Genomic DNA, 24,703 nt, shown 5'->3' with positions numbered 1-24,703 from the left:
CTTAATAAAATAAATATTCTTATATAATATGACAAATTTGTTTCTTCATTTTGCTTTTTTTCATTGTTATTATGGACAAATTGATTAGAGATTCTATAATGTAAACTGAAAACATAATGTAACATTTTACCAGCTAGAATAATAATTTTAACAATAAAACCAGACATTTAAAAAAATAAATTGCATTTCAAGATAATAATGCAATACATCATTTGATTTTTTCTTTTGTCATTAGAATCAAATGTTGCACTGTTATGCTTGATCCTTATTTCATGATGGGCATGGGAGTCAGTGGAGCATGTGGAGCCATGGGAACACATATCTGTGGAACAGGTGACTGTTTCATGGGATCCCTTTCACTCTCACTTGCATTTTCCCAGCCTTTTCATTGCCAAAATGGTTGGGGAAATCAACAAAACAAAACAAGTACAAAAAAGGGGGTTAATGATGTATAGGGAGAAAAAAAAGGGTGAAAATGTTTGCAGACATTGTTTGCATTTTTCCACAAACCTTTATATCACTGGAGTACAGGGCGATTGTTGACTTTAGCTCTGTGCTCATACCGGACAATGCGATGCCTCTCCAAATGGACAAACAGAGGGATGGTGGGTTTACAAGCCAGATAACCTGTATGTGAACGTGTGTTTATTGTTGGAAGCGGCACTAAGATGAGAATGGGTGCCTTAGAGGGTGTTTTGCCTGAAGTGGACCCCGCCTCATCCACCGCTCCAAAGGTTGTCTTTTCCAGCCCTGGCAAGGCGAGAGAAGTGAAGGAGAAAAAGGGAGCGATTGTTTTAGCGGGCGCCTCTGGTCTATTGTAAGAGCAGTGTGTTCTTTCTCTCGACCTCTGACCTGCATTGTTGTGAGGCTGTTCGTTCAGAGAGCTGCGACAGCTGGGAGAACTGCAGGGGGCTGATGGACAGCTGGGACCAAACTAGTGAGAGAGAGAGAGCAAGGGGGAAAAGAGAAAGTGGGAGAGGGAGTAAACCAAAACAGTGGAGGTGAACAAGGCCTTATTCTTGAGTGTCCCCTTTCCCTGTCCTCTTGTGGGTCTGCTGGGCATTGGAATGACACATAGTTCCACACATTGAGACAGTGAGAGTAGCCGAAGATGAGGAAAGGACAGAATAGATAGAGTCAAGTAAAGGCTTTCAAGCTGTGATGTCAAGAACATTTGGGGAAAAAAAGTAAAATATGAGCAATGAAATCTAAATATGACTCTTAACCTGTATCTTATTATAGTATTGGATTAACCTTGATTTCGATTAGATTAGATGCAAGTTTAAAATTTTGACAACCACGTTTTCAACAACTTATTCAGACATATATTTTTAACCTATCAGACTTTGTTTTGTGAAAATCTTTGCTTTAAAAAGTATTTGATCTATTTGCAAGTTACTCATAAAACTGCTTTTTACTGCCCACAGAAGTTATACAAACTATACTTTGTCTTTGGCATTGTTCATTGCCAATACGTCAGCTGTCTGTGCAGAACTCAGCAGGACTGAAATAAGGCAACGATGTCAGAGTTGTCAGCTGCTGATGACATATCTTTTGAAAATAGATGAGAAGGCACAGAGGAGAAATGTGCTAGCAAAAATGAAAAGGCATGTGAAGATTGTTGCATTTTCCCATAGGGCAGATGGTCATTGCTGTAACCCATACAAAGTTTAGGAAAAGAATTTAAGAATACTACAATCTTAGTGTGATGTTTTTAAGACCCTAAAATACCCTGAATTAATTTTAAATCTTATTCTAATACAGCCATAGCTCAAAGGATTTATTCTGCCTGTGACCATGTCAGGTGAATAAGGCAGATGATTGTTGGATGCAGTGACCCAAAGACATTTTAGACATTTTAAACTAAAAGAAATGTATGAATTTCATTGCATCAATGAATAAAATTTCAAAACAAGTAGCATTTATATAAATAAATAAAACACTTTTCAACTAAATCAATTAACAAAATGTTACATTTATAAAACAGTATACTTCATAATACATAATTGTATGTAAAATTTAACACAGAAATAAGAGAACTATGATTGGTAGTCTTATTTGAACATAGCTGATGAACTACACTTGTGGTAACTCTGCTAGAAAACCTGTGTGAACTCCAAATTGTTAGACATCATTTCAGACTTGAAGACATTTTCTGCAAGTCATTTAATCCGATATTCCTTAAAGTGTGGCTATACAGTGTTCAAATACTTTTTGGGGCAATAGCAAATCTTTATTTTCTGCACAAGGTAATTATATATGTTGTGTGTAGTTGTGATTTTACCAGTTAGATAGAAGGAGTGGATGAAGAGACATTAAAGTGCAGTCTGAAACCTCTTTCACTCCTCCCCAGTTTTTTTGTCTCTCTGGCACTAATCCATTGGCCAAACAACACAGTCTCCCACTAAATGAAAGGTCCTGATCCATAGGGGGGAGATGGGGATAAAGCATTGTGATTAAGATTGTATTAATGGGGCCATAGGAGGCTGGAAGGCTTTAATCAGTGTCTGTGCTGCCGTAATCCCCTGCCTTTAAGCTTCAGCTAACGCTGTGATCCTCCTTCTCATGAGTCACATCACACACACTCGCACAAACACACTGGATAGGCCAGAGAACAGGGAGGTCAAGGTACAGACCTGGAGTACAATGAAACTGATAGGTGGCATATGCTAGAAGGCAACTGGACGAGGAAACTGGGAGGAGGTTTGAAGAAAGATGAGAAAAAAATGGTGGATGGATGGATGGTCGGATGGATGGACAGACATATAGATAAATAGACAGATACAGATAGATGGATGAACAGATGGATAAACAGATGGACAGAGAGACAGACATATAGATAGATACAGATAGACGGACAGATAGACTGATTGCTGGATAGACTGACAGACAGACAAACAAACAGATAGATTGACAGACAGATAGACGGACGGATGGACGGACAGAACAGATAGACTGATTGCTGGATAGACTGACAGACAGACAAACAGATAGATTGACAGACAGATAGAGATTGACAGACAGATAGACGGACGGATACAGATAGATAGATAGATAGATAGATAGATAGATAGATAGATAGATAGATAGATAGATAGATAGATAGATAGATAGATAAAAGGTTTCCAGCACAGCGGACGGCGGTGCACCTGCCCTGTGAGCTAAGATCAGACTAAAGAGAGACAGAGAGCCAAATTCAATGACGATCCAGAGCAGAGGAAAGGTAAAGGGAGGTTAGAGTTCGCAGAAGGGTGGAACAAGCCATTTAAGTGACATTGTGAGGCAAGACTAGTCTACTCACAGCTTTGTGAGAATGCTGGGTTGTCAAAGTTAAAGAGCTTCTAATAGGATGGGGATGCTGTCATGTTTACCCTGCCTCCCCCCTCTACACGCCCACTGTATTGTGGAGGTGGACCAGCTTTGAGCCCCCACAATGGCTGGAGAGGAGGGACAGATGGGGGTCCCAATGGAAAAAGGCACAAAAAGAAAGCAAGGTAGGAGGGCCTGACTGTGTGAGAGAGAGCCTGCAGTTAGCTCACACTGATTGCCGAGCAAAGTAATGGAGAGTAAAAGAGAAATGGATGGGAAAAGTAAGAAACAAATGGAAAAGGGGAGGGGAAAGGTCACAAAGAGATTTGAGAGATGTATAATCATCTATATAAGCTATACAGTACAAGCCTGAATGTACTGGTGCCCTAAAAAGTCTAAATGGTGAATGGTGAATGATGGAGGTTTCAGAGTGGGTCAATGTATGGAAAAATCTTGAAGAACTATATGTTCACTTCATAACTGTACTATTCAGTTGACAATTCACAAAATAAGTCAACAAATATTATTCTGACCATCAAAAACAATATTGATTTATGTTGAGTAACTGTTCAACATAATCTTGTTGGCATAAATAAAATGCTTACTGATGAATTTGGCCAATACTTTATAAAATAAAAATACTTTATATGATAAAGCGCCCCTATACACACACACACACACACACACACACACAGTTGTTTACTTTTATGATATGTATTATATTAATATTAATGTGTGTAAGAATGTGGGTAACCAAACAATTTCTGATTCCCATTGACTTATTTGACATAGTATTTTATTTATTTATTTTTTCCTCCATACTGTGGAAGTCAATGGGGACCAGAAACTGTTTGGTTACCCACATTCTTTAAAATATCTTCTTATGTGTCCAGCAGAAGAAAGAAAATTTTGGAACAACTTGAGGGTGAGTAAATGATGTCAGCATTTTCATTTTTGGGTGAACTATCCCAGTACAAAATTATATTGATTGATGAGTTAATATTATATACATTTTATATACAATATAATCAGTTTCTATATTTTAGATTTAATATACATTAAATTATTAATTTAATGAATAATTCTAAAACTATCATTAGAATTATAAAATTACTTCATTCTATTACTATCAAATTAATACAAATACAATAAGAGAGTTAGGACATGCGACATCAATAACAAGACAGGAATAATTTTCTATTCTCTTTTAAAAGTAGACAAACCTTACTATGCATAAATATATGGTTTGTTAATTACTGTCTGTCACATACATTTGTCTGCTTGATAATTATTTAAATTATTTTAATAAAAAAATGTTAAACAGTCTGTCTGTTCCAAACATTGGTAGAATAGGTCTTTGTTCGGTCCCTGCATGAGCTAATCTATGCTCTTCCAGGTGAGTCCCTCAGCATTAATTTGGCTCAGTGTGTCATAAAGGCTGAATGGGGTGGGAGTTGAATTATGAAAGCAGGGGATGCTGAGCGGAGGTGAGGTAGGGGTGTGTGGCGGAGCCTCTTCTGGTGTAAGATGAGGAGAGCCAAGGGGGAGGACCCGCGCACAGCAACAGATGGGCCCCAATGGTGCTCTCAGGTTGTAAACTTTCTGTTGGGAACATCTGTCAGTTTGTCCATATGCCACATTTTGAGAGGCGAAGCCCCTGTCAGTGTGGAGTTTGGACACCTGTCATTCCCTGTGATCAGACAGGAAGTGATGGACTGTGCACCAATATTATATATATATATATATATATTGTCAGTTTGTCCATATATATATATATAGGCATGATATATATTATATACATATATATATTGCTGCTCAGACATGATATATTGCTGCTCATGTGATGTAGGCATGACAATTAATACAGCTATAAGACAGAAAACTAATTGTTAATGCTAATTGAATTATTAACAGATTGGCGAATCCAAAATGTCTGTAGTGAGTGTGGATGTGCTGGACAATTCAACATTTACAAGTTGTGAAAAAGAAACTTCCACATAATGATGCAACTACGTGAAATCATTTCCAGACCATCGTTATTTTGAGAATTTAAGTGGTCTCCTCTGAGCTTCTCCTCTACAAGAGTGTTACATCATCTTTTTTATTTTTATGTTTTTTTTTAAATGTCTTATTTTTCTATTTGCTCTGTTGCGAGTGGATAAAGGAGAATTAAGCAGTTGATCGGGGCTCAGTGTCCAGAGTGTTGCATTAGACCGTAATCCAGGGCATAGGAAGGGGGAGATGGGATAGCATCTCTAATCCCTCGCCAACCCCATCCCAAACACACATACAAACAAACTAAAGCTGTTTATACAGTTATCTCTAAAGAATGCCGTACTTTTTTTTTTTTTTTTTTTTTGTCAAAGTATGGCACAGGATTCATCTAAGAACAACACAAAGACAAAATTTCCTAATAGACCTTGTTTCTTTACTTCTTGCTCCTCAAAACACTGGCAATCTTCAGTACCAGAGCCCACTGAGCCCTCCAGTGGTAGATTTGGTTTTTACCCACAGTTCTTCCCAACTCCACTACCATCTACAGTGACAGATGTTATGGGGCAACAGTTGGTGTTGAAAGGGAGGTCTTAGGGCCATCTGCCCAGGGTCAAGTTTGGATGGAAGAAGGTCTCACAAAAGAGAAAAAGTGACAAGTTGAGCTAGATAGCTAGAATACTTATAGATATTTTATTAAACCACTAAAACCTAATAATAATATATATATATATATATATATATATATATATATATATATATATATATATATATATATATATATATATAATTATTATTATTATTATTATTATTTTGCCTTTGATGCCTACAGCTTTGGACTCTTTTGAGAGGCAATGTGTGAGTTGGGAAGCATTCCTGTACCACCTTTGACTCCACCTACAGTGTCTGTAAATGATGACCACAGGTTTTAGTGGTTTAATAAAATATCTATAAGTATTCTAGCTTATAGCTTATATAGATAGATAGATAGATAGATAGATAGATAGATAGATAGATAGATAGATAGATAGATAGATAGATAGATAGATTATATATTATAATATATATATAGATTATATATTATATATAATTAGAGCTTTCACATTTTTGCTAGTGGGCTCCACCTCATCACGAAAGAAGGCTATTTCCTGTGACCCATCTTCTTCTGAGGGGGAAATACATTTTACTGATAGTACCAAAAAACAAAACAAAACAAAAAAAAAAACCCCAAATAACCATAAATAATGACCATGCAATATTATGCTGGTAGACTATGTGTCTTGATTTGTGACATGGTGCTCTATCATGCTTGAAAATGCACAGATCTTCACCAAATTGCTCATGGATCTTTGAAAGAAGTAGGTCTTGCAGGATTTTTGATACCATTCTTTATTCATGGTAGTGTTTTTGGGCAAAATAATGAGAGAGCCCACTCCCTTGGTTGAAAAGCAACCCCACACATGGATGGTCTCAGGATGCTTCACTGTTGGCACAACACAGAACTCATGGTATTGTTTAACTTTTCTTCTCTGAACAATCGACTTTCCAGAGGTCTCAAACAGTCGGAAGGCAGCTTCATCAGAGAAAATAACTTTGCACCAGTCTTCTGCTGTCCAAATCCTTGTATTTCCTGCAGAATTTCAGTCTGTCCTTGATGTTTTTCTTTAGAAAAGTAGCTTCTTTGCTGCCCTTCTTGACACCAGGCCGTTATCCAAAAGTCTTAGCCTCACTGCGTGCAGATGCTCTCACACCAACCTGCTGCCATCCCTGAGCGAGCTCTGCACTGCTGGTGACACGATTATGTAGCTGACTCTTCGGGAGGAGATGGTCCTGGCACTTGCTGGACACTCTAGGACATCCTGAAGACTTCTTCACTGCAGTTGAACTGCTCTCTTGAAGTTTTTGATGATCCGGTAAATGGTTCTTTCAGGTGCAATATTCTTTGTAGCAATTTCCTTGCATGTGAGGACATTTTAATGCAAAGCGATGATGGCTGCACAAGTTTCTTTGGAGGTCACCATTGCTAACAAGAACACAATGATTGGGAACGCTTCTTCCCTCCTTTTATAGCAATCAGTCTGCTCTTACAATCTAATTAGTATGATAGTGATATTACCTGACTAGTATTCATTCACACTTTCCCATGTGGTGCTGATATTATTAGTCAATTAATGTTATAGCTTGTCATTCTGTGTCAGGATCAAAAAACAATGAAATTTGTTATTTTGTGTTAAGTGAAGTTAAATTTTTTGGCCAATTAAGCTTTTAGCAATTGATAAAAATGCATCTGATCACTCTACACAATAATCTAGAAACAATGTGAATGCACAACAAAAAAGCTTAAGTGGCAAACTTTGCAAAACACAAAATTTGTGTCACTGCCAAAACTTATGGCCATGACTGTACACCACAAACGCATTCATACTTACAAGATGCGAAGCCACTCCTGTTCCAGCTGAAAATACTCGATGGCTGTGAGTTTGTCAAATGTCTTTTTCATACAAAGAAAGGCACAATTGGGGGAGCACTTGGCATGCTCAGACCTTAATGAAAGGACAGCCAATAAAAGTGGTGAAAACTTTCCCCCTTTTCCACCCAAAGTCAACTGTTACAATCTCAAGTTTAGCAACATAGAGAAATAAACAATATGAGGTGTGCTCAGAATAACAATGGCCATAGATTATAAAGGTGTGCCTCAGGAGCTCACCAGGGGTTGTCTTCTGGCTCCCAGCCCTCCAGCTCTCTGAGACAGTAGAAACAGCAGGCTACCTCTGGCTCATTTTCACTAGGACAGTGCGCAAAACCTGCCTTGGCCATCTGAAGAGAGGATTCAGTGGATCTTTATTACTCCTTTTAATTAAAGCAGCAGTGGATTTATAACAGTGCCTGTACTCACAACAGTGTTGTTGTTTATTATTAGCCCATTTCTCTCTTTTTTGCCCCCATTTATACACTCACCAATTCTGGTGTGCACTGGCAATCTTCTTGAAAAGGCCACTCAGAAAACATCTGAAGTCGCTTTTCTTAACTATACATCTAATTAAATGTCAAAAGCCGGGAAGCAATGACTTCTGAGTTAGACATTTCTGAGGCACAAACAGAAGACACTAACTGCAACCTCCATACCATAAACCTGGTTGAGTGTGGCTGTTTAATTGGTTGGGTGCTTTTGATTATTGATTGATGAATCCCTGACAGCTGTCAGAGGATAAACGAGAAAGAAAAACATCGCTGTAAAACGACATATTAAGACCTGTTAACTAAATTTGTGATTTTACGGATGTAGATTATAAGTATGTATTATACTATATTAAATGAATAAACAATTCGCACAAAAAATATAATGTTCACCGAAACTAGTGGCACACATTAGAATAAGTAGTGTGATGTCTCCCTCTGCTGGACGAACATAAATACACACCAACTTGAAATTCACTAAAAATGTTTCTTGTTTTAAAACCTAACGACACGTAGGAAATTCTCATATGACGCAAGAGAAAATAAATCTTTAGAGCCTTTTGAAAATCTGCTAACAAAATTACTGATAAAAGTTTTGATTAATTGACTCAAAAAGGTAAATCAATGTGAATTTCAAGAAAGTGAGTATTGAAAAGTGTATAAAATGTATAATATATAGTAATATTATATCATGCCGTTTTTCATAGGACCAGAAACTAAAAATATTTTCATCATGGAAGTTTATTCGCATTATATTCGCATGTCCTACACACACGCACGCACACAGCATTTTTAAATCTTTTTGGATAAGTTATTTTATGAGTGCTGTGCCATTGCATCCAACTCAATTACAAAATATTATTTTAGAATATGCTATAAAACTATACAGTTAATGCTTCGGAATGGAGACCTCATGTCATGCATAATCCTTAACAAGCCCTGTAAAGATTCCTGTGTAATGTAGTTAACCACTACAGGCTGCACACATAGTTCTGCAGTAGAAATAGTAGATTCCCCCAAGCTGCACATCATCACCCATTTACTAGACACAAACTTCAGCCTAGAGGTCTCAGCAAGTTGTGTCCCTTCTTACTTGGACCTGACGAATTACCAGTAAGCCAATACATACACCATAACGTGAGATCATAGTGAGTGGCAGACAACATTAATGGTTTGTGGAGTGTTTGGAATCTGTTTATGACCGGTGGGTATAGGGAGAGACCCTGTTGCTGTCACCATGCTCTGTAACTGTATCTTACTGCGCCTGGCTGCTGAAATGTGCTTACCGCTTAAAAAAAGTGGCCCCTCCACCCCTCTCTGCCCTTCATCTGTTAGGAACTTCCCTGTGACTGTTAGTTTGTGCGTCACAAACAAATTCTGCAGTTAATATGTTCATCTGTCTGAAAGGCGAATGTGAGATTACTCAACTGGGATGGTCATATCAATTCTAAAGGTTTTTCCGTGAAATGATTTGTGTGATTCTGAGACTTTGAGAAGAACCGTGGCTGCTTGTTCTCTCTTTTGTGGTGATATTTTGTCACTTAATATTCAGTCTTGAGTTTCACACCAGACATACCATTTGCTATATTAATTTCAGTCAAGACCCCACACCAGTCGCCCTCTCAGGACTCATTCTAGACTTTAAGAGGGAATACATCACCATCAGCTGTTGCACGGCCTTCATCTTGTGCGTGGCTTGGACAAAACCACAAAGTAAATACTTATTCCAAGCCACACGCTAGATGCGACTGACTGGAATTAGTTTGCATTGCTCAAATGTTTATTTTATCCATTGGTTTTTTCCTTTACAGCGCAGGACACTGAAGATCTGACATGACCCAGATCAGAACTGAACCCTGATCAGCTCCCTATATGTCATGTGTCGCAGCTCTAACATGACTTGAATTTTCCAGTTGCAAGAACTTCAGATGTAAAATGCAGAAGATTGTGGTTCCATTTTATTTATTTATTTATTGGAGGATAAATAAACAAATATTAATTTAACAATGTTTGATAATAATAATACATCTAATAATTATTATATTTATTTATCACAATATCATTAGTAAAAACAATGATTGTTGTTGTTTTTTAAATATAAATAAACAAATATTAAATGCATATCACATATTAAATAATATTTATAATAATAATAATTATATTATCATAATAATAGTTATTATGGTTATTTATTCATTCTTATTTGATTTTTTTATAACCCTGTTATTGGCATCACAGAATTAAATGCTTTTATACATTCTTCTCTTAAGAGATAACTGTGGCAAAAGTTTGTCACAACTGAGTTATTGTGAAGCTCTTGAGATGTATTTAAGTATTCATATGTACAATCTCGAATAGATGGAATTGATTGGATACTTTACATGGTTTAAATGTTCATATTATTCATTGGCTTTGTCTTTTACTGCAGAATTTTCCTGATATCCTTTCCCATGTTGCATGATTCCCAAACTTGAGTGGCACCATTGACATAGTAAGCAAAACATAGTGGTTCCATTTATGACTTTAATGTAAAAAACATTTGTTATGCAATGACAAATTTGCCCATATTATGAAATAAGACCTGGATGTTCCAGTTGGATAGGTCACTCCACTCCTGGGAAAAAATTAAAGACGTTTACATCTTCCTATCTATCAGTTATGTATCTCACATTGCCCACCCTATACCCCTCTCTCTCTCCTTCCCAATCCATCCGTCATTGACAATGGACTTTTCGCTCTCTCACTCTCTCTCACCCACCCCCTCCTTCTCCTCTTCGTTCTCCCCCTCTCCCCTTCCTCACATGGTTGTCCTTACTTATTAAGGTCCTGGTGTGATAATCTGCTGGAATCTCTTGCACTTGTCCTGTATTCTCAGTGTGGTGAGATTGAGAGTGGGATGGGCTAAAAGTGGCAAATGCTTGTCTCTGCGTGACTATGTGATATTTTGTGCAGGAGACACTCCCGTAAGTTCATCAGGACTATTTTGGCTCCAAATATCTCTGGAGCCTCAAAAAACTGGGTCTGGACGCTCTGTTGTTCATGCCAGTGAAGGTTTCTACGGGGAGTTTGTGGTGTCAGGGTGCCAGTGGAAAGACCCTCGGAGGGAGAAAGAGGAGACAAGAGGACGAAAAACAGTCAAAGGAAGAGGATTTAATGTGGGGTACAGGTAAGAACATCCACTAATATCTATTTCTGTTTGTAGTCTTAAGTGAACGCATCCGAGTGCAAACTTTTTCCCTGGAGATCCTTTTTGCTGAATGGGCAGAAATATACAACACTGATGTGTACTCATGTGTATATACTAACAGACTAAGCCAGAATAACACTGAAGCTGATTTATATTTTCAGGGTTAAAATTATTCATGTATGGCATTTACAATATATATATATACATAGCATGCAAGACATAGATTAATAGTTTAGGAGATGTGATACATCTCATGCAGATACAACAGTCTATGACCAGCATCTAGTCTTCCTAATTTAGTCATGTCAGTGTTGTCATTAAAAAGATTGTATTTCGAATGAAGTGCATACTTCTCCTTGACATTTGAACTGGCATTTTCTGTAGATTTGTGCTTTCTTTTGTTTCTTCACTAGTAATAAGAAAGCTGACGTTCAACAGTTTTGTCACAGTGTTCATTATTCTCACCAGTAAAACTAAAATGAGTTTGATCTGAGACATACAAGCCCCTAAAAAGCCGAGCAATAGATGTATTGTGTGTGTGTGAGAGAGAGAGAGAGTGCACATGCCTAGGCTTTGTGTCAATCTGTTTGTTTCATTGAGTGTGCTAACAATTTCAGAATAATTATTGCCCACAGTCATTAATGAACTGTATTCTGTCAAAAAATACACCTGGACTGACCTTTGAAATGTACCTTTGCTCATTTGATTTGACTTTTTACCAATGTGAAGGACATAGAAAAGAAAAAACTTGTCAAGAACCATTTAAATGTTTTTCTTTTTAATATCTGTACTTGGAAATAAAATAAAAAGAAGCTTAGCTTCAAAGGTCAGCCTATTCTTTTAGGACTGATGCAATGTACTTTGCAGGGGAAAAATATATGTGTTCATTTATTTAAATAATAATTAACATTAATAACAGTAGTAATGTTTATTTATATTATTTATTGTTATTTCGCAAATGTTTCCAGTTGTTAAACTGACTTGACAAAATGAGTAACTTTCATGTGATTTTTCTTCACAATGCCTTTGACACAGCTTTGTCATAAATGAGATTATTGTGAAGCTCTTGAGATGGATGTGTGCACATGTAAGTGTGTATACGTGTAAGCATCTACATGTACAAGTCTTGATATTTGCTGAAATAGATGGGTGTAGACATGATATTAAAAGGCTCTCTGTCTTCTGCCAAAGGTGTGAAATTAGCATCTCTGTGTGAGAGAGAGGGACAGTCAACTTCAACATTCCCCTCATACACAGAGCTGGAAAAGCACACAGGCTATCCAGTTGGAAATGTCTCATCCCTCCAACAGCTTTCTAGAAATATATCCTTCTTGTTGCACAGGAACCTAACTGATATGGATCTACTCTTGATCAATAGTCTAATTTTAGTGTGATCATCCACTATCATGCAAATGGATACTCATATGCCGGCTGCTGGCTCGGTGCTTTTCAAGGACATTGAAGCGGAACTGTGAAGGTCTCACGCATATTTAATGAATATCAAAATAAAACCATTTAAGCTTGTATTGCAGCGTATGTGCCATGTGCTTGCACTAGGCATGCATTATTTTTCCATTTTTCAAACTAAATTGGATTTGATTTATGTTGGAGACAATGCTGACTATATAAAAAAAAGTTACTTCACAACACAATGTGATCAACTACATTTTGAATGTCAGATCAACACCTTTATTAATATACATTTTATTTCCTACTCATATAGCTGATGTTTTTTGCATTTGCACTTTAGGTCTAGGTTATTTTTTATATGGTGAGCTGGACCCTGGACATCCCTTTGACCTTTCAGCATAGTCTCTAAATTCACCACCCGTCCGCAAGCACACACTGCTGTTGATATAAGCGGTATGTTCTCAGAGCACATGGAACATACGCTGCAATACATAAAAGTCATGATCAGTTTAACAGGAAGAAAAGTGAGGAAGGAAAATCTTAAAGATAGGTTGTGAAATACATTCCCCATCCAGCCATCCGAGAAATCCCTGTATGAAATCTGCCTGAGACATAATGTGAGACATAATGATGGAGTAGATTTGAATCAGTTAATACTTTAGAATGGTGACTTAAAGAATACACAATTTGTCTAGGTATCTTTATAAGAAAAAAATATTTTCAAGTAATTTCTTAGAGGAAAATATCCTACACCATTTCTGTATATCGTACACCAATTTTTTGTTTGTCAGTGTACATCACTAAATCATAAATATTTTTGCCCATGAAATTTTACTATGTGTTATCAGCTGATTTTTGTGAAGCTAAAAATTATTCAGTTGATTATCCTTGGATATGATGCATTATACACTTACTGTTGTTCTATTTATATACGTCCTTTTCCCCTCCAGAATTTTGTTATGTTCTTAGTAGCATGTTGAGAATTGATGATGAAGAAAGATATGTTAGTACATAGATTTTTACTCCTGGGTTTCACCCTGTCCCTAGATATACTGTATCTATGTCTGCTGAACTGGCCAACTCAGAGTCCAGATTTAATTTCTTGTGCTCTGGTCTCTCATTAAACACATTAAAAATAGAACCTCAATATTCCAATATATCCACAGGCCTCCATCCAGACAGGGAAGCCTTCACAGAGTTCCTAAAATGTTTTTGGCCCAGTCTAGCACATGGAGTCTTTCCCTGCAGCTGGGCAGTAATCTCACCACGGAAAGCTCCGTTTCTCTCTCTGGCTCTGCATCTAACCTGGCCCTGTGTGGTGTTAAATTTTGCATGCTAGTTCCAGGTTTGTTTGTGTCCCAGGTTTGTGTCCCTGCTTTGCCCTGCGGGAGGTGGCTTGGCGCTTACTTGAGAGGCTTAGTTTGCAAGGCTTGGTTTGCAGTCTGGAGGTGGTCTAGGCTGCTGTGCTACAGAAGTGTGTACATTTGGGGATGTGACTCCCCTAGGCTCTATAAAAATAGCTCTCTAAATAAACCATAATTCTCTGTGTAATTGGTACTTTTTAAGAGGGAGGACAAAATATGACATAGCAGGTATGCTGAAACTCTCAAGGATGATTCCCTACTGTATATACAAATGTCAGAGTTACATACCCTTACCAAAAAGTAGTATACTTCAAGTTTATTTTATTAAGTATACTTAAGTAAAGTTCAAGTATATTTAGACTTTTTGTAAGTATAAGTCAAGTATACTTAAATGTCATTTTAAGTATATTTCTGAGAAGTACATAAAGCCCATTTCTGAGAAGTACATAAAAAGTAAACTAAAAGCATACTTTCCTATTTTTTAGTTTAAAAGAAGTATACTAATAGCACACTTGAATAAACTTCTTTTTCGTAAGGGTAAGCATCATATGACTACAATGAAAATATGGTAGATATGTATATGATGAATTGAGGGTACATCTACCATGTTTTCATTCAGAATAAACTGATGGAAGACACTTTATTTAAATAATTAATATATAAATCCGTCATTGTTATGTTGCTTTGCTGTGTTTATGGATGATTATTGTGTGTAGTAGCAATTCTCAACCTGCAGAGGGCAGCAAAGCGCTTTTGCCTCAGCTGTAGGGGTTACACAGTGGGGAGCTTTATAACAATGAAATGGACTGTAGAGCAGGAGAAAAGGCCCTGTCCTCTGAGTCTGACTGTGTCGCAGTGCAGGTATATTCTGGCAGTGGGCTTTTATGGTTGACTGGTGGCAAGCGGAGGTGTTCCATCCTTTCTCTCACACACTCTCTTTCTTTGTGTCCTCTGTTTGGTTGCAGGTATATAGACAGATTACAGGGTTCACACAGCCGCTCTTGACTTACACTCTGACTCTTGGCCTAGCATGGTCTCATATGGGTCTGTGTCTAAAAAGGTGACGGGATTTCAAAAACATTTTTGCAACATTTCTAGTTCACTGCTTAATGGATCATTAAAATGCCCAGTGTTACAATCTATGAATTAAAAATATGGAGAATTACAGTTTTGTGCATTTTGACTGATTTAATAGTTTTTCAGAGTATAATATTTTTATTATACAATGATTTTTCAGTGACTCGATCTTTCTGCAGTATACATCATTACGCCTGTAGGGGGCGACAAGTGAAGGAGCGATTTATTCATTCGTTCAAAAATACACTTCATTCTGGAGTAAAAGTCTGACTGTCTCAATTAGGAAAAGCATACCACTATACTACTTCTGCTACTTCTTCCATATTTTTATATGAATGAATTAGTATGCCAGTAGCACGCTATTCCGGAACGACTTGAGCCAATCAGTGAGTCATTGAATCGTTCCATCACTCAACCGATTCGTTCAGAAACACTGAATCATTCGGCAGTGTATTTCTGGATTCGCTTTTTAAAAATTTTCATGTGTGGAGCAAAAACAGACGCCTCAACTGGAAATACCTCGACTAAAATGTAAGTTACTCACTCTTAACTTATTGTTTGATGAAGTGATGCATAAGAGTAGGTAAGGGTAGTCGTTATTTGGTCGAAATGTCAGAACAGACTGCTGTTAATTCAGGATTACAGACAGTACTTTGGTTCGTGTGATATTGCTTGACTATTTTATGTTTTAATGAGGATATGTGGGCTTGCTCCTACTCTCTGGGCGTGTGCATTATCCCATAGCCTACAGTAATATGTGAAACAGCATCTTCTCGGTTGTCATTACGATACTGGTCTCAGATAACAAGTCTATAGACAAGACTATGGATGCATTTTAACTAGTGCTTTCAAACAATTAATCGCAATTAATAGAATCCAATATATATATATATATATATATATATATATATATATATATATATATATATATATATATATATATAAATAAAAACAAAATATATGTGTGTGTACTGTGTATATTTAATATAATTACACACAAATGCACATATATTTCAGAAAAAATATTTTTATATATTAAACATATATATTTATAATATAAATTATATGAATAGAAATGTAAATACATGTAAATATTTTCAAAATATATACTGTACTGTATGTGTGTATTTATATATGCATAATAAATATAGGCTACACAGAACACACATATATATTATGCAAACAAAAACTTTTATAAATCGTGATTAATCGTTTGACAGCACTGTTTTTAACATTAATATGGCAAGTTGCCATTTATAGTCTTTTTCGGTCACCTTCTGTGAAAGTTGCGTGTGTGAGAACTACCTGTGTCTGCGCGTCTCTCTCTACAAGCACTGAAGCTTAGTTACTTCAAAAACAGCGATTTTACCACCTCATTGCTGAGAAACATAATGCAGTGGGTCAGTATCTAAGCTGTTTTATTAATAAACATTTCTGTGCGCCACAGTGTTTCTGTGTGTGTGCCGCGTGATCTCCATTCTCTGTGTGCAAGTTGTGTGTGTGCATGCTTCAATGAAAGCAGCTTAGCCTACTGTTTTTGCTAAAAACCCCGAAACCCAAGAGTATTTCAGGACTGGTCGGGCTTTGGTCAGGTAGCAGGAAAGATGAGAGCGTTGTAAGCATAGGAAAGTTGAGAAGTTCGCTTAAAGTTTTGTTTGAGGTGGTTACGTCTGTGAAAAAGCCCATAATTTATATATATCTATATCTATATATATATCTATATCTATATATATATATATATATATCTATATATATATATATATATATATATATATATATATATATATAAAATCACAAATAAATCACAGTTATTTTAAAATCTTACAATAGTAAAGTAATAAGAAAAATGAAGGATCATAATTTGTGTACGTCCAAAAGTAAAAAGTGTGGGCTATTTCACAAGCTATGTTTCCCTCACCCTGTTTTAATGCACATTTTGAAGTATCGCTTGAGAAACGAGTGATGGAAACACAAAATTTAGAATAAAAATTCCTTAATTCGCAAAAAAGTTTTAGGTGGTTTTTGACGTGTGCAAAAAAGCGTTAATGAGAATAATGGGAGATGGAAATGCATTTTGCGATTAAATTCCTCCAAGCGAATCAAAAAAGTATTGTGACTTTGCGCTATGGGACAGCAAAACCAGACTAACCCTTGGACCGATCTCATTCCACGGCATCTGAAATGTTGTTTTGGTCATTCTGAAATGCTAGAGCAAAGTCTGTCATCAAAGTATTTCTGTATAATTGTCTTGCACGACTGCATTCCCAAACAGCAGCATCCACCTCCTAAAATGAGCGCATTCATTGTGTTTCATCTGCTCGCTCTGAGGCGCAAGTAATTTATAATTTATGAAAATTATTACATTCAGTAGCTTCTCCTACTTTTCTTAATGATATTTAATGCCAGTTTTAGGAAGTGATAATTTTGTTGTCTCTGACTTGTGGAAATGGTGTTTGTTTGCAAATGTTTATGCGATATTTAAATTTTGCGCACAAGTTAAATTCTTTGGATGGAAACCCCGCTTCAGACTTAACCGCTTCAAACTTTAATATATATATATATATATATATATATATATATATATATATATTACCCTTTCAGTAAAAGTTGTGTTTTTCTTATTAAGTGTCAAACATGCTTAAGATGGTAATGTTTTTTCCTCTCTACTTTTAATGTCCTAGGTAGTTGTGATGTTATTCCGTTGTGCCAGAGCTGTCAAACACAGAAAGAGCTAATTGAGTGACTGTTTTGGGATGCGGAAGTTACTGATTGCTTGTCATCTTCAGCTCTTTTTCTTGACGCTCTTATCAATCCATCCATCTATATTCACACCTGTTCTTTGATAGCCATTCTCCTCATGCTATGACCATACCCATCCTAGACTTACACACACGCATGCATCCCAGAGCCAGGGGTGAAAAAGGATCCCCATTCTTGGATTTCACCCTCTCATCATGACATCCATTAAAGTCCTGCTGGGTCCCAGTCACTAGCAGGTAGACAGCACATTAGCGCTTGGACCATTGAGCTCAACAAGGCCCTGCTCTGAATTATTGATCCCAACACAACTAATGAGGAAACCCTATCCCCTCTTTTGATGAGACACATACACATGGTCACACTGCTGTGTGAGCTCTGCATTGCCATACTGACACACTGTCCAATCAACCTGTTTATCAGTGCTTTGACTTTCACAGGCTCAGATGGCCTCAGTGAAAAGACCAGGGCTCTGGTTCCCAAAAGAATCTTAAACATATTTAGATCGTAGAAGCCATTGCCATTAATGGTCTCTAAGATCAACTTAGGCTCACAATGCTTTTGGGAAACGCAGCCCAGGTAAGATGAGTGTGAATTTTTATGATGGGTTATTGACCAGTCAACATTTGATTGTGCATGGTCATTTCTTTAATATTTTACATTTAGATTACCTTTGGCATCATGCAATGCTTATTTGAAGTTTATCCTAATAATTTAAAGTAATATTAATGATTTAATAACACTGTTAAAGGGGTCATATGGTGTGATTTCAATTTTTCCTTTCTCTTTAAAGTGTTACAAGCTCTTGGTGCATAAAGAAGATCTGTAAAGTTGCAAAGACTCAAGTCTCAAATCCAAAGAGATATTCTTTGTAAAAGTTAAGAGTCAACCACGCCTACCTAAAATGGCTCATTCTAACATGCCCCCACATGTTTGTCACGATGTGGGAAGATTTGCATAACGCCGCCCAAATGTTCACGCAAAGAAAGAAGGTGTAACTTTTATTCTCGCTGTTGCGGCTGCCGCCATGTTGTGGAGACGTTGTGTGTTTCGTTGTGTAAGCGAAACTACTTTGTTTGGCCTTCCAAAAGAGGACACAACTAGAAATCAGTGGTTAAGTTGTATCTACAACACTGTTCCAGAACAGTTCAACCCAAAAATTCAGACGTGTGCAGCGCATTTTACAGAGGACGAGGACTGTTTCCTGGAAGAGTAGTCTTCAATGCCAATGTCTGTTTCTTTAAAGTGGGGCAATTCCAACTTTGCAAGGACAGTCTGGTGCTTCTGACTCACAGCCTGTAAGTACGTTTACTTATTTAAAGAATTTCCCATTGATGATTCAAACGTGAGTTTTGAGCAGTGTAGAGTAACTGTTAGAGCTTGTTGTTTGTCGTTTCTCCGATCACAAATGCAGACATGGGTTTTATGTTTACATGGCGCGATATGCAACGCATCGTGTAAAAACGTCTATACTGGATGCGACAAAGCGACCGTTGAAAATCATTTGAAATGTGTCAATACATCATAAATAGAATGCAGCAGCAGTTTTCTGTCTGGGATTTGTCACGCCACACCACATCCAGTGTAGATAGCATCACTGATAATAATGAGTTCTATAGTATTTTGTTGCGCCGCTCTCTTCCGGTGTAGACACAGTGTAAGTCATTATAATCAGTAATTATGTCCCCACTGTATGCAACAAATACCTTGTTTGTAATGGGTTTTACTGGTTTTGTCTCATTGCGCCGGAACACGGCATCACAGTATGGTAAGGGGCGTAACATTTCTATCACAAGCTTGAGGAAATTGGCCAATCACAACGCATTGGATAGCTGGCCAATCAGCGTACACCTTGCTTTTCAGAACGATGAGCTTTGTAAAATAAAAAAAAAATCAACACGTTTTAGAAATGCGGGGCATAGAGAAGCAACAATGATGTACAGTATGTGGAAAGTAATGTGTTTTTTAAATCTTAAACCACATAAACACACTGCATTACAACAAATACACAAAATAATGTTTGTTTTAGCAACATCATATGACCCATTTAAATGTAATCTTGAACAAATCACATACACCTTACAGTACACTTTTTGTACTTTACATTTTAATGCTCTGATTCCTAAGTTTAGGATTTAAAATGATTTTGAGTTTGATGTGTATAATTTTAATGTGCCATAGTGCCAGTTTTTGATTATAACAATTATTGGCTTATTATGTTGGCCATTCCTAAAAATTCTATTGTTTATGCTGGTTTCCATCATTATGTTGTTCACTAGCAAAAATTACTGGTTGACCAACAGAGGTTTGCTAGTTAAGATAGTTAAGAAGCCTAATTCAGAGTTGAAAATGAAGATTTAGTTTAGTTTAAACACCAATATCAACGTGTGCTTTTCAGGTCTCACCTGAGCATGCACTATCAGCACCCGGGTGATAACAGAATAAATGACTGCTCATATTCCAGCATACTGCATTCGCATTGAACAAGAGTGAATGGTTTGTCCAAAATTTTTTTATTTGTCTTTTTTTTTTTTATGTACTGGGAAGCCAGAATGCGCATCCATCAACAGAAACAGCCTACATTAGCCGAACCCTGTTTGTTTTACGTGTTATTTATAGCAAACCATATGTTTGAAAAAGCAACCTTGTTTGAAAACTTCAAAAGTTTTAATGTCTTATAAGAACACTTAATTTCCTAGAATGCCTTTGCAGAAAATAAATTCCATGTCCTGTCATCCCAATTTAAATTTAATTCGACTTTTTTGGGGTGCTTGCCCATTCAATTCAAATTCACATTCATAATTTGAAATTCTGCCAATTCTTAAATTCAAAATTTTGCACTGGTATGCATTCCAGCATCCTAAGCCCATCATATCTCAACGGTAGGGTGGTTTGCATTAGGTTTGTTGCCGTTTGCATCCACAGTTGACAAACTGGGATTCACGACCTTCCTCTTGACCTTTACAAAGTGAATGATTAAGCAAAGCTCCAATAATGAGCAGTTAATCAGTAAAGATCAGTATAAAGACCTCACCTGTATCTGTGTGTTTACCCATTGGTGTATCAGGGCACACACACGAGTCCATCCTCATTATGAGCTGTTTGCTCAGGTGCTGGTCTAATAGTGTGTATGAGTGCCCTCTGGGATCAGATGACGGCATGTGTGCGAGTCTGTGTGTAATGCACCTGTAGTTTTATAATAATTGAGCTTATATGTCCAGTTTCCACCACCCCCCTTTATTTTCTGTCTCTGTGCAGTGCACTATCAAGAGTGTCAGCCAGCCTTCTTAGTATTCACATCCCCACTCGCTGACTTACTGCACAAGCCAGAGACAACAAAGGAGAGAGAGAGAGAGAGAGAGGAGGGAAAAGGAACAAACAGGAAGACAAAATAAAAGATAGCAATTTTTCTAGCCCCTAGCTCAAGCATGCATAGTGTGTGTGCTAGTAAATGGCTTTAGATAATTCATTTTTGATGCCTCCTTTCTTCTCTAGCCTTTTTTTAAATGTTCGATTCACCCCTGCAGCATGGCTTTCCTCCATCGGAAAGGCTGCCATAAGCGCCGCTGTTGTCTGAGGCGAACCGAATTGCTTACATACCGAAGATGTTCAATTTTGAATTCTTTATGAGGCGCATTTCAACCCGACAATGACATGTTTTGAAATTGGCCTAGTTGTGCTTAATAAGACTGCGGCTTGTGTTGGTCTCTCTCTCTTTGTTAATTTCTCTGTCTCTATTATTCTTCCTTCCAGTCTTTTCTCAGTGTCACTCCATGTCTCCTCATCCCTCTGTCAGTTTGAGTTTAATCTCCCCCTCCTCCTCCTCCTTCTGATTCTTTCGCTCTGTCGCTCTCCATTCCATCTCTTCCAAATGCACATACTTTTTTCTCATATCTCCCCAAACTATTAAGAAAATCATTGAGTAACAAATATTTTTTGCAACAGAAAGACTTAAAGGAGAGCCTCAGGGAGGTGCAGAGAGGATGTTAATCCCCTTACAAGTTCACCATCACAAGGGTCGAAAAGGGGGGTGAGAAGAGGAGTGAGAGAAGTGACCACCACTATCGTGACTGCCATAAACAGACTGATTATGAGAGTGTAAGAGATGGAGGGAAACATTGAGAGAGAGAGTGTGGCAATGCTTCCATGCTTTCCACTCTGCAGGATGACAAGCGGCTGCTGCCTCTCCAATTGGTTGGGACTGCCACCAATCAGAGCACAGACAGGGAAGGTGCCTTTAGGTTATACCCAACCCCAAAAACAAGAAGCGGGGAGAGAGGGAGATAGAGAGAAGAGAAAGAGAGAGAGAGAGAGAGAGAGAGAGAGAGCGCAGCACAGACCGGCTTGACTATGCTACTGATGCATTTCTTCATGGTATCTGAGAAATGTTCCTGTTGAAGGGAAACTGTTCATATTCTGTCTGCTGTAAAGAAGCACAGTGTGTCCCAGTGCACCTACAGGGTTTTCGGCTCATTCACTGACCAGGGCTCTGGCATTTCTGACCCCCCCCCCACCCAACCCCGGTCTCGGGACCCTCCCCCACGTTGCCCTCTGACTCACCTGAGAGAAGACAGCAGAAGACCTGCAGATCCCTCCCCTCACAATACTGCTTGTTCACCTGGAGAGAGAGGACATACAAGATACAGGATGGACAACAGATATGCTCTCTCTCACGCTGCACTGGCTGCTTGACTCACTTCTGGTTTGGAAGAGAGACGCAGAGAGGAGTGCGAAGAAGAACTTGTGCTCCCCTGGATTAGAATTCGAGGAAAGCTGGTCCTGATCACAGGAATAAGGCTTTTAGGATGATCTTGGGTAAGTTCTCCTTCAGTTCTTCTCCAAAGCTTTGTGTTAAGTGGTGCAGCACCACAGGCACTTCAGTTGAAACTAGATTAGAAACATCAACACTTTGATAGAGCCTCTAGCGCAGAACTTCCTTATTGCCATTCTTTTCAACTTGTGTAGACCTGATGTGCAAGTAATGAATCATAGTGGTTTCTTCAAGATGAATTTGGACTGACGCTGAAGGTCAGAGTTGTAGTAGTGGGTGTTCAGCGGTATAAGCTGTTTCACCCATGGTCAGACTCCCGCTGTCCACTATCAGAGGGATTTTGACACTCAAATATGAAAACAGAAAGGTTTAAGATCTAAAGAAATCAAACGAACCATTTCCTTAGTTGAACTTCCATTGTTGTACTTTATGGCAGGTTATGACAGGATAAAACGACCAGGTGTATGTTGATTTGTTGGCTTATACCTTTGTTTTCTTTGTGAAAAATCTTTTGTTTATTGTTGATTGCAGTTGGGATGTACCGCTGTACAAATTCTGGCCAATACTGATATGTTGATAATTATTTTAATGTTATGGCTTATTACAATAAATGATGGATATAATTTTTTTTTATTTATATGATTAAATTATATTTAAAAAACACACAAAAAATTTAAATGACTAATTTTACAAGTTAATTTGCTGCAAATGAGTTTAGGCATCACAACATCACATTATTTTGGAAATTTACTGAAACTTACAATACATTTAACAGTGTTGTTTATTGTTGTTTTTAAAGGCTAACTTCAAATGTGTGTTAGATGATGGCAAAGGTTATCTGAATGTAAAAATATAGAAAATGAGCATTATTAAATATCAAAAGTCCACCTATACAGTGAATAAAAAGAACATTTAATATTGGCAGAAAACCGATATGGTACCGATATTTTGTGTATTTATGAATTTGCAAGCCTTAAATCTTCTTCAGGAGTTTATAATTGTATATATCATAAGCTCTAAATTCAGTTCTGGAATTAAACCTATAAATAACAATGATAGGTTATCAATGTTGAGCATTAGAATTTTTAACAGTCTTTTGGGTGCTTCTGGAGAGTTCATTCCATTGCTCTAGGCTGTAAATGTGTGTGTGTGTGTGTGTGTGTGTGTGTGTGGTGACTAGAGGCTGCAGCATCTGAGCCAGCTCATATTCCTGCTGGGGTTGTGTGAATATAGCCTCTGCACTCAAAAACACCACTGTGTCGGACAGTTGTCATTGTGTGTCTTAGCTTTCGGTATTTTAGATCATGATAATGGGTCTTTTTTAGTTTACCTGTAGCATACCTGTGTGTTACTGTGCTGTAAAAGTGTCACTTTGTGTTTTTGGTTGTGTAATGCTATGTGAGGGAACACCAGTTGAGGCCACATTGTTTAACGCATGCCTGGGCTAATTTAACAGCCGGGCTGCTACACTTCTCGCCGGCATTTTCCTCGGGGCATGTTTTCCAGGGAGCCAAGCATAATGATTATAGGGCTTGTAATGTGTGATCTGTCTGCTCTTTGTGTGTGTGTGTGTGTGTGTGTGTGTGTGTGTGTGTGTGTGTGTGTGTGTGTGTGTGTGCGCGTGCGCGCGCGTGTGCATATGCCATTATTACTACAGACAGAAAGGATTTATAGTTACAATATGTGGTTGTGCACCACAATCAGCCTAACGTTTGCTAAATATATGTCTTTACCATCTCTAGCATGCAGAATGGGCTGGCTTGTGAAATGTTTTAGAATAGAAGGCTTTATATATTTCTAATATGTTCTGTTAAAATTACACAAAATAATTTACAAAAAAGTGTGTATTCGCACCACTTTTTTCTAGACTTTTTAAGG

At 37.6% G+C, this 24,703-nt stretch overlaps 2 protein-coding genes across 3 annotated transcripts in view; one reads left to right on the top strand and one right to left on the bottom strand.

The window, feature by feature from the left end:
* Positions 1–4,977: 4,977 nt before the first annotated feature.
* Positions 4,978–8,406, bottom strand: LOC109064084 (baculoviral IAP repeat-containing protein 5.1-A-like). The gene is made up of 4 exons (XM_042713952.1): positions 8,260–8,406; positions 8,009–8,118; positions 7,731–7,844; positions 4,978–4,999 (listed from the first exon to the last, which is right to left on the bottom strand). Exons 1-4 carry the CDS (start codon positions 8,308–8,310, stop codon positions 4,993–4,995), a joined length of 282 nt encoding a protein of 93 aa, XP_042569886.1. The 5' UTR covers positions 8,311–8,406; the 3' UTR covers positions 4,978–4,992.
* Positions 8,407–11,080: 2,674 nt separating this feature from the next.
* LOC109113249 (zinc finger protein 385A-like) overlaps positions 11,081–24,703 on the top strand; it is an 82,753-nt gene continuing 69,130 nt past the window's right edge. The window contains exon 1 of one of the 2 annotated variants that reach the window (XM_042713287.1): positions 11,081–11,425. In XM_042713287.1, coding sequence (XP_042569221.1) covers positions 11,299–11,425 — 127 coding nt within the window. In that variant the 5' untranslated portion in view covers positions 11,081–11,298. Of the gene's footprint in view, positions 11,426–20,793; positions 22,870–24,703 lie in introns of those variants that run through there. The other variant, XM_042713288.1, reaches the window with a different exon arrangement.

Source organism: Cyprinus carpio, chromosome A23 (genome assembly GCF_018340385.1).
Source record: "Cyprinus carpio isolate SPL01 chromosome A23, ASM1834038v1, whole genome shotgun sequence".
NCBI lineage: Eukaryota > Metazoa > Chordata > Actinopteri > Cypriniformes > Cyprinidae > Cyprinus > Cyprinus carpio.
The sequence above is the reverse complement of the archived record's forward strand: the minus strand, read 5'-3'. Positions and strand labels throughout refer to the sequence as shown.